Below are 12,927 nucleotides of genomic sequence, written 5' to 3'. Positions count from 1 at the left end.
AGATTATCTTCACTTTTAATATCCCTTTGGGAACAATTTTCTACTTGTTTCACTCCCCTGATTATTGCTGACCTTATTAAAATAAAATCAGAATTATCTGAGATGTACTTCTCATGCTATCACTATTGTAAGTCAAATACCACAGTAGCTGGCTTTGTTACCCAATAGAGATGAAATCATAAAAAAAAAGAATCAGGATTTATCATGCTTAAACATGTAAAGAATAATATTCCAATTCAAAAGGAAATTTACCTCATTGACCTATGTATTTTATTTAATCTTTAAAGCATAAATATGGAAATCTAGCCACTTTCAATCTTTGAAAACAGAATCTTAAAACTGGACACTAAAAATCACTATCATAGCTAAGGAAGAAAACCCTCAAAGGCAAATAAGAACAGAAAAAAGAAATATGAAAGTCATATACTTTCAGTGAATATTCCCATTAATAGGTTGTTTAGTAAATGACTATTGATGCAAAACCAATCAAGTCATATTGTAAAAGACATATCATAAACTTGGGCTTGGATATAAAAATAACCCCATATTTTTCAGAATCACATAGGATTTGGAAGTGACACATGGAAGGATAATTAAACATATTTTATGCTCCAAATGTAAAAGAATACTTGCTTTTTAATTGAAAACATTTGTGCAAGTGGATGCATTTTTATTGCTCAAATTTACCTGGATCTATACAACCCCATATAGAAAGAAAGTTAGAATTTATTTGGGATGTCTGGGCTACATAAAAGGGGGGGAAAACAAAAACAAAACAACAACAACAACAAAAAAAACCAGTAGGTAATTTGGACTTTGTGTCCAAAATTCTGGGTTTACTTTGAACCCTTTATTTTCCATCATCCTTATTCCCTTGTTTCAATCTTGACAGTATCCTCTTGTAACTGCATTTTAGGATGTAGTTTCTGGATTGCTTATGTAAAATGTAATGTATGTGTCAAATCTCAGCCATGTCTTCCCAGTCTAAAATGCAAAATTTCAAGACACACAGACTTCAGGTTTCCAGCATTTAAGTTCTCAGAAGCCTGTAAGGATAGGAAGTTGTTTTTCCTGAATGAAGCCCTCTTTCATTGAACATGCAGTCATTTCTAACACTCTATTCCTTGCCATTATCTTCAAGGCGATATGCCAATTTAAATGCTGTTGGCATTTTGTTTCAGGTATACATTTTCCCAATAACCTGAAGCCTTCTCCACATTTGTGTGTGCCTGCACAGTTTAAGGACAGGGAGAGATCGTTACGGTTCAATCACTGAATTCCCATCATTAACTGCACTTCATGTCACATTTTTAAAGAATTCAATTTAATGGTAGAAAGCCACTGGGTAAAACCTGCTCCCATTCCCTTAATTAACAGATCTGTGGGGTAGGTTCTTCTCTGTCCTACCCCCTCCATTTCAAGTATAGATTTGTTTCCAAGGGATGACTGAAGCAAAAGGAAAAGCTGCTGGGGAAATATTTCACGAACATTTCTAGGTTTGGAATATGTTTCCACCATATTTTTGGTGAACCCTTAATTATTTGAGGGATGGTTAATTACAGTTCTCCTAGCTTTGTGTCTTTCTTTTCTTCCTTTCTGCTGCCTGTTTTACTGCCCTTAAGCATTTCCACTGGAATGCTGTAACATCCACCTGCTAAACCAATGCAGTTACTTGAAAGTAACTAAAAGAGCACAAATAGTTAAGACAGAAAAAAAAAAAGGCCAACATTCAGGTTCAATGCAACCCAAGATTTTGCATTGAAAACATCATAATCTGACATACCTGTAGGGCACTTAATGTGCTGCAAAATCATCCCGCAACTGTTTTCCCATTTAAATAGAAAATTCAATTAACATAAAAAATGACTGTTGCAATTGCTTTAAGGAGAGGGAGGAGGTTCGGGAGAAGAGGTGGGGGCAGGGAGGATGACTTGGATACACTACTTACATGGGTGGAAATGTCACAATAAAATTCCCTGTGTACAACTAAAGTGTGATGATAAAAAATGAATTAAAATTTAAAAATTCACTGTTGTTTGTTGGTGTGTACAACTACCCACAACATTAATTTTACAAATACTATATAGTTTTTATTCTACAATGTACTGTTCATGGTCTGTAAAAGATTATAAAGTGCTTGTGTGTGTGTGTGTGTGTGTGTGTGTGTGTGTGTGTGTGTGTACACACTGAGAGGAAAACTGAGGCCTAGTAAGAAGTATCATGCCTAATCTCGTGTTATTGGAAAGGGACAGGTTAGGGCTCCTATTTGAATCTTTTGACTCCAATTCCAGCATGCTCTCATAGAGACTCTTGGCCTCTCTGATCCTAGTTACCATCATTATCTTGTTTCTTTGTATGACTTGTGGAGTCTGCAAATGCCTGAAACAATGAAGGGGCAGTAGGTTGGAGTGAAGAAGGTGTTACAGAAATGCCTAAAGCAGTCTGAGAATGAATGACAAAAGGCAGAACAGCAAGAAAAGGAGACAACTGCCCAATCCTGACCCTCAAAGTGGTGGTGAGAGCACTGAACATTAGAGTCAAGCCAGTTGGACCCATTACACTAACTGTTAAACTGGGCAAGCATCTGAGCACCCCAGGGCTCCACTTCCTCATGTGTATGGGGAGGATGAAGACCTTCCCAGTGTGAGTTTCTTCTGTGGGTCTATGAGACCAAAGGAGAATTAGTCCTTTCAAACCAATGCTGAAATCTGGCAATACCTGTAGCTCAGAGGTGTGGGAAGGTTGTCAGAGAATAGAGTGGTTTGGTGAGGCTCCAACATCTATTTTCTACAGAAGAAATTGCCCCAGACTGCATCGAGCCAGGTAGTTGCCTGAATCTCTTTCTGCAGAACTATGAAAAGCATGTGCACTGGGTGGGTGCACACAAACGCCCGCAGCCTCTTGCCTCTAAGTGTTCCTCTTTGGCAGTCTAAATCACCCTGCTTTGGCTCAGACCCTCCACTTCATCTATGAAGCAAGGACCACCACTATCTACCTGTGAGATACTGTGAACAAAAAAAGAAAAAGAAAAAAAGCTGGTGAGTGACCAAAATTCAATCTACTCAATCTCAGGTCTATCTAAGAGTCCCAGCTCTTTCTTACTGGGAGGATTAAGTGAGACCCAGCGATCCCGAGTTTGCCCTGCAGATCCTATCTCTCAGACAGCCTAGATGGACAGACAGTACTGCCATGAGGGGTTTGCATTGTTAAAGTCATAGATCGTTCCGAGCATCTACTGAAAGCTCTGCCATGGGGTGGGGGTCGGGAGGTGACCCTCCTAAGGTCATCTCAAGGTCAGAAGGAGAGCCCTCAAGTTCACCTGGGCAGCTTCTTATACACAGGCCCCTGGTAAGTGATTGTCACCTCTCAGAAGAAGGGTATGTGACAGTCACCTCTCAGGAGAAGGGCACCCGCCTGGATGTGTGTTTCAGCACAGGACTGGCTGCCGAGGGGAGTGGAGGGGAGCCGTCCAGGGTGGGCATGCAACTCACCTTAAAGAAGCCCTTGCAGCCCTCGCAGGTGCGCACGCCATAATGCTGGCAGGCGGCGTTGTCCCCGCACACGGCGCACGTGCCCTCCCCGGACGACGAGCTCCTGTTGGGCGGCGATGGCAAACTGGGGCTCTCTCCCAGCAGGCTGGACGCCGTGGGGGACGTCGTGAGGCCCAGCGGGGAGAAGGCCAGCGTGGCCGGCCTCTTGGCCAGCGGCAGCCCGTACGGGTGGCCCTCGAGCGCAGCGGCCTGGCTGCCCGCGGCGGCGGCGGCGGCGGCCGCGGCTCCCAGCGGCAGGCTGAGCGCGGCGGCGGCCGTCGGGTCGTAACCCAGGTGGTGGCCGCCGGCGGCGGCGGCGGCGGGGCTGTGCGCCGGCGGGTGGGGCGACGAGGGCTTGAAATGGAAGAGCGGGAAGCGCGCACCGGCCACCGAGGGCACCGCCTTCATCTGCGGATCCAGCAGCGGGCCCGGAGCAAGGCAGCCGGGAGCAGAGGGCAGCGTGTCGTCCCACAGCGCCCCGGCCTGCGGGGGGAAGCCCTGCGTGGTGGGGGTGGACGGCGGGGACTGCTTGAAGTACATGGAGGTGCTGGGCAGTACTTCGTCCTCTGGACCAGACGGAGGAGGAGGGATGGATGGCTGCTGCGGCTGCTGCTGTGGCTGTGGCTGCTGTTGCTGGTGATGGTGGTGGTGGTGGTGATGGTGGTGATGGTGATGGTGGTACCCGTGCGCGCGGCCCTCCTCCATCTTGATCAAAGACCTTGGCCCCGACGGCTGCATTTGGTACAGGCAGGAGGGTTTGAGTTCATAGCTGCTTCCCTCCATGAAAGTACTGAAGCTGGGCAAGGACGTCGTGGCCGTGGCCGTGATCTCCGTGCTGCTGAGGTTCATGGCCAGCTTGTCGTAGTCAGGGTTCATGATTTCCGCGGTGTATTCCGAGCCATAGGTCTGCACTGCATAACTGTAGCCTGGAGGCGAAGGGCTATACTGGGCTTGCACGCAGGGCATATCTGCAGGGACAGGCAAGAAGGTCTCAGGAGCAAGGCCACACTTCTTTCCTGGTTAACAGGCAGCATGGAATTAACTGCTGTCTAAATGTGGGAAGCCAGAGGAGGTGACATCCTCTCCTCCTTCTGGTGGCTTACTCTCTCCTCCCTGGCAAGACAGCTGAATCCCCAGCGAACAAAGAGGCTGAGGGACACCAGAAGCTGGCCTACCCAGAATGTCTGCACCCATCTTCTCTTCCTTGCTTTATTCTCCACCAGATCTGGAAACTTGTCTTCTCTCATAAACCCAGAGATGATATTATTAATGATGAATTATTATTGTTACAAGTAGCTTTGAGTCCTATAAATTTAATGTAGTGACCTCCTCAGCCATAAGGCAGGAGGACAAAAGGAAAGCCAGTGAATGCTCCGTTGGTTAATTTTAGGAGAAAGAGTCTATTGGTTCTTCCATGGCGCGCACGCGCGAATACACACACACACACACACACACACACACACACACACACACACACACACACACACTGATTTGTAAACCTACCAGTTAGTCAAAAAGATGTCCTATGTGGGACTTACTGGCCAAGAGAGATGGTGACATTGTAACATTTTACAAGTGCCAACTGAGGCTGCCCACACACGTCCTGGTGGTTGGTTGCTTCCCACCCCTTTCCCATTTCTCTCCACGAGACTAGCAGCCTGTACAAACTGGACCCTGTTGATGACTTCAGCCAGCTAGGTGGCGAAGTGGGAATGTAGGCCCAGGAAATGGACTCGGGGGAGTTTGTGCCATCTGCAAAGAAAAAGATCAGCAGCTGCAACAGCACACCCACCAAATCTGCTCTCTGCCATACACTCCACACACACACACACACACACACACACACACACACACATATATGTTTCCTAATTTGGACTTATAAGCTATCAGTGGCTGTTTTATGACAACATTCACTCATAATAGGCAAGTAAGTAGGTATTTTCATATGATCAAAGAATTAGATCCATAGAAAAGAAGAAAGCAATTCTGGAACAGATTTGCTTTCTCTGCTAGTTTGACTACATGGAGCCCCAAAGAGACTGGTATCCAAGCTGACTACTGCTGTTCAGAGAGGAACTGGGTGAAAAGGTTCTGAGAATTATTGATGCTAGTGAGTGATCTATCTAATGACTTTCCTTCTTCATAGTTAAATAGAAGTGGTAAAATGGGCAGTTTCTGGTGGTTGGTTTTTCTGAGCCAAAGGAAAACCAGGTACTTCTGGTCTGTTTGGAGTGGCTGATGTAAAAGGTGTGACTAATAGAAAAGTGAGTTCTTCACATTTCCTTTGACATTGTTCTCTTACCCACATTTCCAAATCTGATTGAGTCATGCGGGTATGGGATGCAATCTTGACTTGAAAAAAGGTGAGGAGGGCCTGTTGGAAAAAGCAGTGATGAAGAGAGAGACAGAGACAGGGGGCGGAGGGAGAAAGAGAAGGAGGGAGAGAGAGAGAAAGAGAAAGGCTAGTTCAGGCCTGTCTTTTTTCAAGAAAGGCTCTTAAATACATACAAACTAATCTGAAGTTGAGGGTTACTTATCTTAGTGTCCAGTTTGTTGGGATGAAATGAAAAGCTAATCATTTAATAGAAAGAACACTGCTCTTCCATCCTCTCCCCTCCCTTCAGTGCCTCTGGGATTTCTCCCTTGGTCTTTTCTGTCTTTACTGTCATTCACTACTGATTTCTTTTGTGTCTCTCTGAAGTTTCCAGCTGGAAGATGATGAGCTTTCGGGGACTCTGTTCAATTGGTCTGCATATATTTCTGGTGCCTACCCAGGCCTAACACTTAGTAATATTTTTAAGGAGGTGGTGCAAACTACCGGGTTTGGGCCTTCTCTCTCTCTCTCTCTTTTTTTTTTTTTTTTTGCCAAACTTCTATTTATGCATTGGCTTTTGGTTCAATTATGTTCCCCCTTTCCCTCGAAGCTCAACCTCTCAAACTTCATCACCCAAGTGATTCTGGTTTTATATAAACACAAATGCTCTTTAGTGCTCTAAGTAATCCTATACATCTTGAACCAATATACTAGATATAAGAGGAGAGTGAAAATTAAGACATGAAAATGTATACAAGATCCTAAGCTACTGGAATATTTGCAAATTTTCTTAGGAAAAAGGTAATTTTGAGAAATGCAGCGCTTAGTTTTTATCTGGCTGCTCCATTTGGTAGCAACAGGGTGTGGTATACAGAGGAGCTTCGTGCATGGAAGCCACCTGCGCTGTGAAATACAGGGCCAGCAGCCGCTGAGTTGGCACTGGGCAAGTTGACCAGCCTGCCTGCTGAGTGTGTGGTTCTCCCACCCACTTCTCCCTGGCTCCTGAAGGTTAAGGTGTCCTGCTTTCAAACCTACCTGGAGGATATCTTGTGCGCTGAATGGTGGGGCTGGGGGTCTCTCCAGCAGAGGCTGAGAGTGTAGGAGGAGGAGACGTCCCGCGAGGCGAGTTGGTGCTGCCAGGCTCTGCAGAGGGTCCAGGCTCAGGGCCCGGGCTTGCCGGGCTGCGTTCTCCCGCAGTGGGTTCTGCAGGCATCGAGAAGGAGAAAACACACATGAGCGGTGAGACCAGGCTGGGTCGCTGATCCCTTTTGCTGGGCAAATGGAGAGTGCGTGTGGGTGGGTGGGTGGGGAGGACGGTACGGGAGCCGGTTGAAAAGGGTTTAAAAAATTATGATGATTATTGCAAAGGATGCTCTTAAGGTGAAGGAAAGGTGCTTAAGGGGTCCCAGAATCCCAGGGCAGGGAGCGTCACATTGTCTTGGGGAAAGCAGCCCACTGCTCCGCGGCTTTGTGGCACGCGATCTGAGAAAAGCCCCGCAGCCTGTCATCGCCCGCAAATTAATCTCTGCCCCCCATGATTAGTTCCGAGCCCTCGAAATCCAGGGGCGGGAAACCCCAACCAAATAAAAGTGAACACTTGAGGGACCCATTTCAGCCGGAATTTGGGAGTCCGTGGGTGTGCACGAGCGGAACATAGGCTATTTTCCAACTCTACCCCTCACCCCACCCCTCAAATACGAATTTTACACGTTGCATAGGAAATGCACCAGGGCTGGAACGAATGCGTGAATGCCTCGAGGAATTAAGAAAGTCCGCGCTTTTCATTCTAAATGCTAATGGAGCTTCACTTCTATTAGCCGCGAGTTTCAGGGGCCAAGGGTCAAACAAACAAAAGGGCAAAGTGGAAAGAAGGCCAGCCAGCAGCCGCGCTGGAACAGGCGCGGAGGCAGCCGGCGCGTCCCCGACTGGTGGGGCTGAGGAAGGTCCCCTGCCCTTGGCAGGCGGGGTCCTCCAGGGTGGGGCGGCTTTGAGGCTCCCGGGCGCCGGTGGCTTTGAAGGGGCGCATCCCGGGGGGCGCCGGGAGCAGCTCGCCCAGCCAGGGTCTCAGCGCACAGCCCTAACGAAACTTTGCAGCTGAAAACGCTGCTGGGCTGGCCAGGGGAAAGGATCTGATTGCCCCAAAGAATGGCCTATGGCGCCCCCTTTGCTCCGGGTGGGCACAGTTCGAAGGGTAGGAACTGGATGGAAGAAATCATAATAGCAATAATAAAAAATCCCAAAGCCAACAACAAAACCTCTCCAAGGCGCTGGAGAGAGCAGGTCGTGTAAGTTTCCTCTCCTGTGACTCCGGTGTCTGGCTCTGGCTTGTAGTAAAAGAAAAAAAAGGGGGGGCTCCGAGCTACCAGGTCCTGGGAACCCTCCACCACTAGGAAATTGGGGGATTCCCTTGTCACCCTCCTCCCTCCGTCCCCCAACCCAAGCTGCTCCCACAGAAAACTGTAGCGCTGCCCCTAAGTAGATTTTCCCACCGCAAGAACATAGACTCGTCTCCTCGCATCTTCAAAAGTGGGGGGTCTTCCAGCCATCGTCCTCACCCCCCTCCCACTGTGGGTGTCTGCATCCTTGCCTCTCCCGAGGCCCCTTACAAGCAGAGTCTTTTTCTAAGGTGAGGCTTCTTATGAACTCCCGTGGGCGCGGGTCTCGTGTCCCCACGGAAGGGGTTTCTGTCCAGAAACCCAGCGTTTTCCGGGGCTCTCTCTTCCTACCAGCCGAGCGCCCCATCTCTCTCTCTCTCTCTCTCTCTCTCTCTCTCTCTCTCTTTCTCTCTCTCTCTCCTCTCTCTCTCTCTCTCTCTCCCCACCCCCCCCACCTCTCCTCTCCCCCTTCCACCCCTCCCCAAATCGCCGGTTACCTAGGCAAAGGCTCTGCGCCTGGAAACACGTTCTGCTGCTGCGGTTCGCGGCCGCCGGGGTCCGGGGCACAGAGCCTTGGGGTTGTAAATTAGGAAGAAATAACTACCTCTGTCAAAGCCCCTTTCTTTCTCGTGGGCAGACGAAAGGAACACCCCCGTGTTCCCCTCCCGGTGGTGAAGTGTGTGGAGGAAACCGTGAAACACACCATTGTGACCCGGGCTCCGGCGCGGAGTTTCCATCCGTGATGAGTGGGGGCGGAGGTTGGGCGGGGGCAAGAGGCATGGAGCAGACAGCCCGGGAGAAGGCAGATTCGCAGAAAGACCTCGGGAGACTAGACAAACCGCGGGGAGAATTTCTGTGAGCGCGCGCGCGCGCGCGCAGGGTCCCGGGGAAAGAGGTGCGGGATTTGCTTGGGAGAAGCGAGGCCCGGGTGGGATGCGGGTGGGGGATGGGGGGGAGTCACGTTATAGCGCATCGTGTTCCGCTACAATAACTCGAATAAAGTACTTTCATTCATTGTGCCCACGATCCGCGTTGGGCAGCTATTCTATTTCCCCCACCCAGTCCGGTTCTATTTTAAAAAACCCAAAACAAAACACTTCTCAGTGGTGGGGAGGGGAGATCTAGGATTGGGTTCGCGCTGGAAGGACTACCCCGCACCTCTCTTCCTCCCGCCATCCCCCATCCTACCCCCCAAATCCTGCGATAGCAGCTGGTAGAGATTTCCGATCACTCAACTCCTGGCCAGCAATTCTTAGGTAATCCAGGGGGACATCAACAAAAGGCAACCTCCAAGAACGTTCTTGGAAATCAAGGGGCCGAGAGCTTCCTCCCTCTGACGGCCCGAAGATTCCAACAGGTTTGAGAGGTGCCTTTCTTTGGAAGCCAGTCTCGGCAGGCAGGCTGCGCTCGGCAGGCCCGCTCTCCTCTCGCCACCGAGAACTTTCATTTCTACGGAAGAGTTAAGGAAAAACACGCCCGGCAAACTTCCTCCAAAAGCGCGAATTCTATCCGTGAGAAGTAAACTCTGTCCTTCCCACACCGTAACACCAAGCCCTCCGCAGGAGAAGGGACACCGTCCCCACGCGTGCCGGGGCGCGCGAGTCAGCAATTACAACCCGATTACCTCCAAAGAGACAAGTGTTAAACCGGCCGGGCGGCGACGCCAGGCAGACGTGCCTCGCGGAGCCCCAGGCTCATTTCAATACAACAAGCCACATTCCTACAATTAGGACCTCTTTCCCGAGATCTCCCGGGCTTCTCTGCAAACTCTAGCCACTGCTGTCCAAGACCTCTCCTCCCCCCCTCCCCAAGCTTCCCCCCCCCCACTCCCACCCCACAGTCTCAAGCTTTCTTCCAGACAACCAGTTCCCTTCCACCATTCAGGTACATTGCACTCGGACCCACCAAAGCCCCTACTTCCAATCCTACTTAAAAGGCAGGAAAATTACAGCCGTTCATCACCCCGGCTTGCAACTCCCTGCCGCCGCCGCCGCCGCCGCCGCCGCCGCCGAGAGCATCATTACCATGACAACTAGAGCCGAAATACCCTGAATTACATCGCTGGAACTGCTACAGCGCAAATCCCCGTCCTCCTCTTTGTTAGAGGCTTTTTCGCCTCTACGGGGGTGGGGAGAGGAATCCCACAAGCTCCAGAGTCCCCGAAAGCCCCGCTCACCGGGGAAAAGTTTCCCATCAGAGCCCACCACCGATCGCTTTGGCAAAGCAAGGCTAAATAAAGCGGGGATAAGATGGGGGGGGGGGCGCGTGCGTGTGTGCGCGAGTGTGTATGTGTGTGCGCGCGTGCGTGTGTGTGTGTGGTGGACCCCACACTCAAAAGTTATCCCTTTCGGGAGCGACGCTTCCCAGCGCGCCAACTTTCAAGCAAGCCCCCCCCCCCTCTCATCCCGGCCTTTTAAAAAATAAAGCTGGACTCATCCCATACGTACTTGAGTGCTGTGGCGGTTCCGTCTTTAGAGCGAGTTTCTAGAGAGCTGCCTCGAAATCTGCACTGGGAGGCCAGGTGGTGGTGTGTGTAGGGGGGGTGTCCGGTCACAGCTGCTGTCCCGGGAGGATTGCGGTGTACCAGCCCAGCGGCTCCCAGGAGCGGTGGGCGACTGGCGGGGAGATGCTGCGGTCCCGACTCATGGGAGAGCGCCGCCGAGAGGTTCCGCCGGCCGTCCGGTCTCCGGTGGCGACCCAGGGAGGGGTGGGCGGTTAGGCGGCCGCCGCGCTTCCCACCTCCACGACCGCTGTCCGCGCTGTCAGCGTCTCAAAGTGAGCCAGGAGGGGCCGTCCGGCTGCGGCGCGGCGCGGCGCGGCACTAGCACCGGCGAGAGGGGTGTGAGCGCGCGAGAGAGAAAGAGTGGAGAGTGTGTGTGCGCCGAGCGTGTGTGTGTGTAGTGTGTGTGCGTGTGTGTGCGAGTGAGGGAGCAGCGGGTGTGTGAGCGTGTCTGTGTATGGGGAGCGGAGGAGGAGCAGGAGCTGGAGGGGTGGGGGGCGGGAGGCAGGAGACTCCGCTCTCCCGGCTGCGCGTTCGCCTGCTCTCCCGGCACGTCATTTATGCCACAGGAGCCCTAGCGGCCTCTCCATAGAGTGCCTGGAATGCGATACGTCAATGTGACGCCATGGGACGCTACGTCACCCTCCTCCTCCCTCCCCTGGCCCAGCCGGTTCCGCGTGTGCGAGGGAGGGTGTCTGAGTGTGTGTTTGTGCTTATGTGTGTGTGTGTGCGCGCGCGCGCGCCCGCGCGTTTTCCCCGGACCGCACAATGGAAAGTGAGCGGTAGTTGCCCCATCCAGCCCGGGGGTGGGGTGGGGTGGGGAGGTGGGGTGGGAGGGCTGGCTGCGCTCGGCGCGGCCCGCCCCTTCGCGGTGGTGCCGCTGCCCGCTAGGGCGTGCGTTTTCGGGAGAGTGCTGGAGCCCGCCCCGCGGGTCAGGCGGGACCGCCCAGCTGTCAGGCCGGGGTGGTGGTGGTGGTGGGGGGGGAGGAACTAGAGTTGGGACCAGTGCTGCTGGCGCGTTCTCCGGGCTGCCCCGGGGCACCGAGCCCGGGGGTCAGGGGGGTAAGGGAAAGCTCCGCCAGCCAGCTCCTCTGAGTGATCTGGCATCCGAGGGCTGAAAGGAGTCTGGCACCCACCACCAGCCCGAAGACTCCCCGAGGTGCAGCTGCGCTTTCCTCGTGGAAAGGTTCTAAAACTGTGTACGTCTTTCTGGCCCTCGGTGCCTAGGCTGGGCGCACGAGTTCGCCCCGGGATGCTAATGGCCGAAGGGATACGGATTTTTATTTTATTTGAATTTCATGGTGTGAGTCTCCTAACTGGACACATTGTGATCCGACGAAGTGCACATCTCTCATCCACCTGCACCCTCCCCTAGAAACTACTTAATGTGCATAACACACACACACACACACACACGTGTTGAACAGAGGAGTGTGCTGTTGTAGATCCTTCCTCCTCCCCAGCGCCGGGTCAGAAATGCAACTCGCACCTCGCACTTTCACTTTTTTTTTTTTTTTTTTTGATGGTGGCAGATGCTTCCCCTTCCATTGCTCAAAAGAAACATCTCAAGAATCAATCAACAGGATTTATTACTCTGTCTCTCCCTGGGGCACCGCCTCTGGTCTCCTGGGACTCATTTGTCGGGAGATGGTGTGGCCAAAGCCTGGGCTGAGGGCGACTGTATGAGAGAGAGAAAAAAAATCTTCCTGGAAATGATGAATTTCAGTGTGAGTTTCTTGCTGAAAACAAAACAAACATGTCACCCTTTAACGCTTCCTAATTGCGAAGGCTGCTGTCCCTTTTAGAAATGGGTTTCTGAGAAAATATTTCGAGTGCAACAATGGACAAGACAGAGCCCTGGGCGGTCCGCTTGACTCAGATGGGACATTTTTATTGCTTTGACCCGTTCGGGTCTTTTGCGGGTGGGGACGGCCGAGTTGAAGGGGAAAGATCCGCTGGTCCGCACCACTTGTTTCAGAGTCGAAGGAGCTTCCAGCCAGGACCAGAAACTTGAAAGCAACATAGATGGCTGCGTGTGTCTCTCGCTCTTCGCCTCCACCTCCACTCCAGGCAGGCTGCCGGTGTGGAGACCTCTGTGGGAGGATGCTCCGAAAGTTGACCTAGCGCCGAGGAACCGAGCCCCGGCGCCCCGGCGCGTTCCTCTCCAGTCTCCGAAGGCAGGAGGGCGCTGCTACATTGTATCCATTC

The 12,927-nt window shown here is 51.7% G+C and overlaps 1 protein-coding gene across 2 annotated transcripts in view; it reads right to left on the bottom strand.

The window, feature by feature from the left end:
- Positions 1 to 10,865, bottom strand: part of Nr4a3 (nuclear receptor subfamily 4 group A member 3) — a 45,307-nt gene extending 34,442 nt beyond the window's left edge. The window contains exons 1-3 of one of the 2 annotated variants that reach the window (XM_070010681.1): positions 10,667 to 10,865; positions 6,880 to 7,047; positions 3,492 to 4,498 (exon numbers count right to left, since the gene is read on the bottom strand). In XM_070010681.1, coding sequence (XP_069866782.1) covers positions 3,492 to 4,496 — 1,005 coding nt within the window. In that variant the 5' untranslated portion in view covers positions 4,497 to 4,498; positions 6,880 to 7,047; positions 10,667 to 10,865. Of the gene's footprint in view, positions 1 to 3,491; positions 4,499 to 5,832; positions 5,884 to 6,879; positions 7,048 to 10,666 lie in introns of those variants that run through there. The other variant, XM_070010690.1, reaches the window with a different exon arrangement.
- Between the last annotated feature and the right edge of the window lie 2,062 nt (positions 10,866 to 12,927).

Source organism: Dipodomys merriami, unplaced genomic scaffold (assembly GCF_024711535.1).
Source record: "Dipodomys merriami isolate MVZ:Mamm:240054 unplaced genomic scaffold, mDipMer1.0.p SCAF_11, whole genome shotgun sequence".
In the NCBI taxonomy this organism is placed as follows: Eukaryota; Metazoa; Chordata; class Mammalia; order Rodentia; family Heteromyidae; genus Dipodomys; species Dipodomys merriami.
Note: the sequence above shows the minus strand (reverse complement) of the source record. Positions and strands in the feature narration are given on the sequence as shown.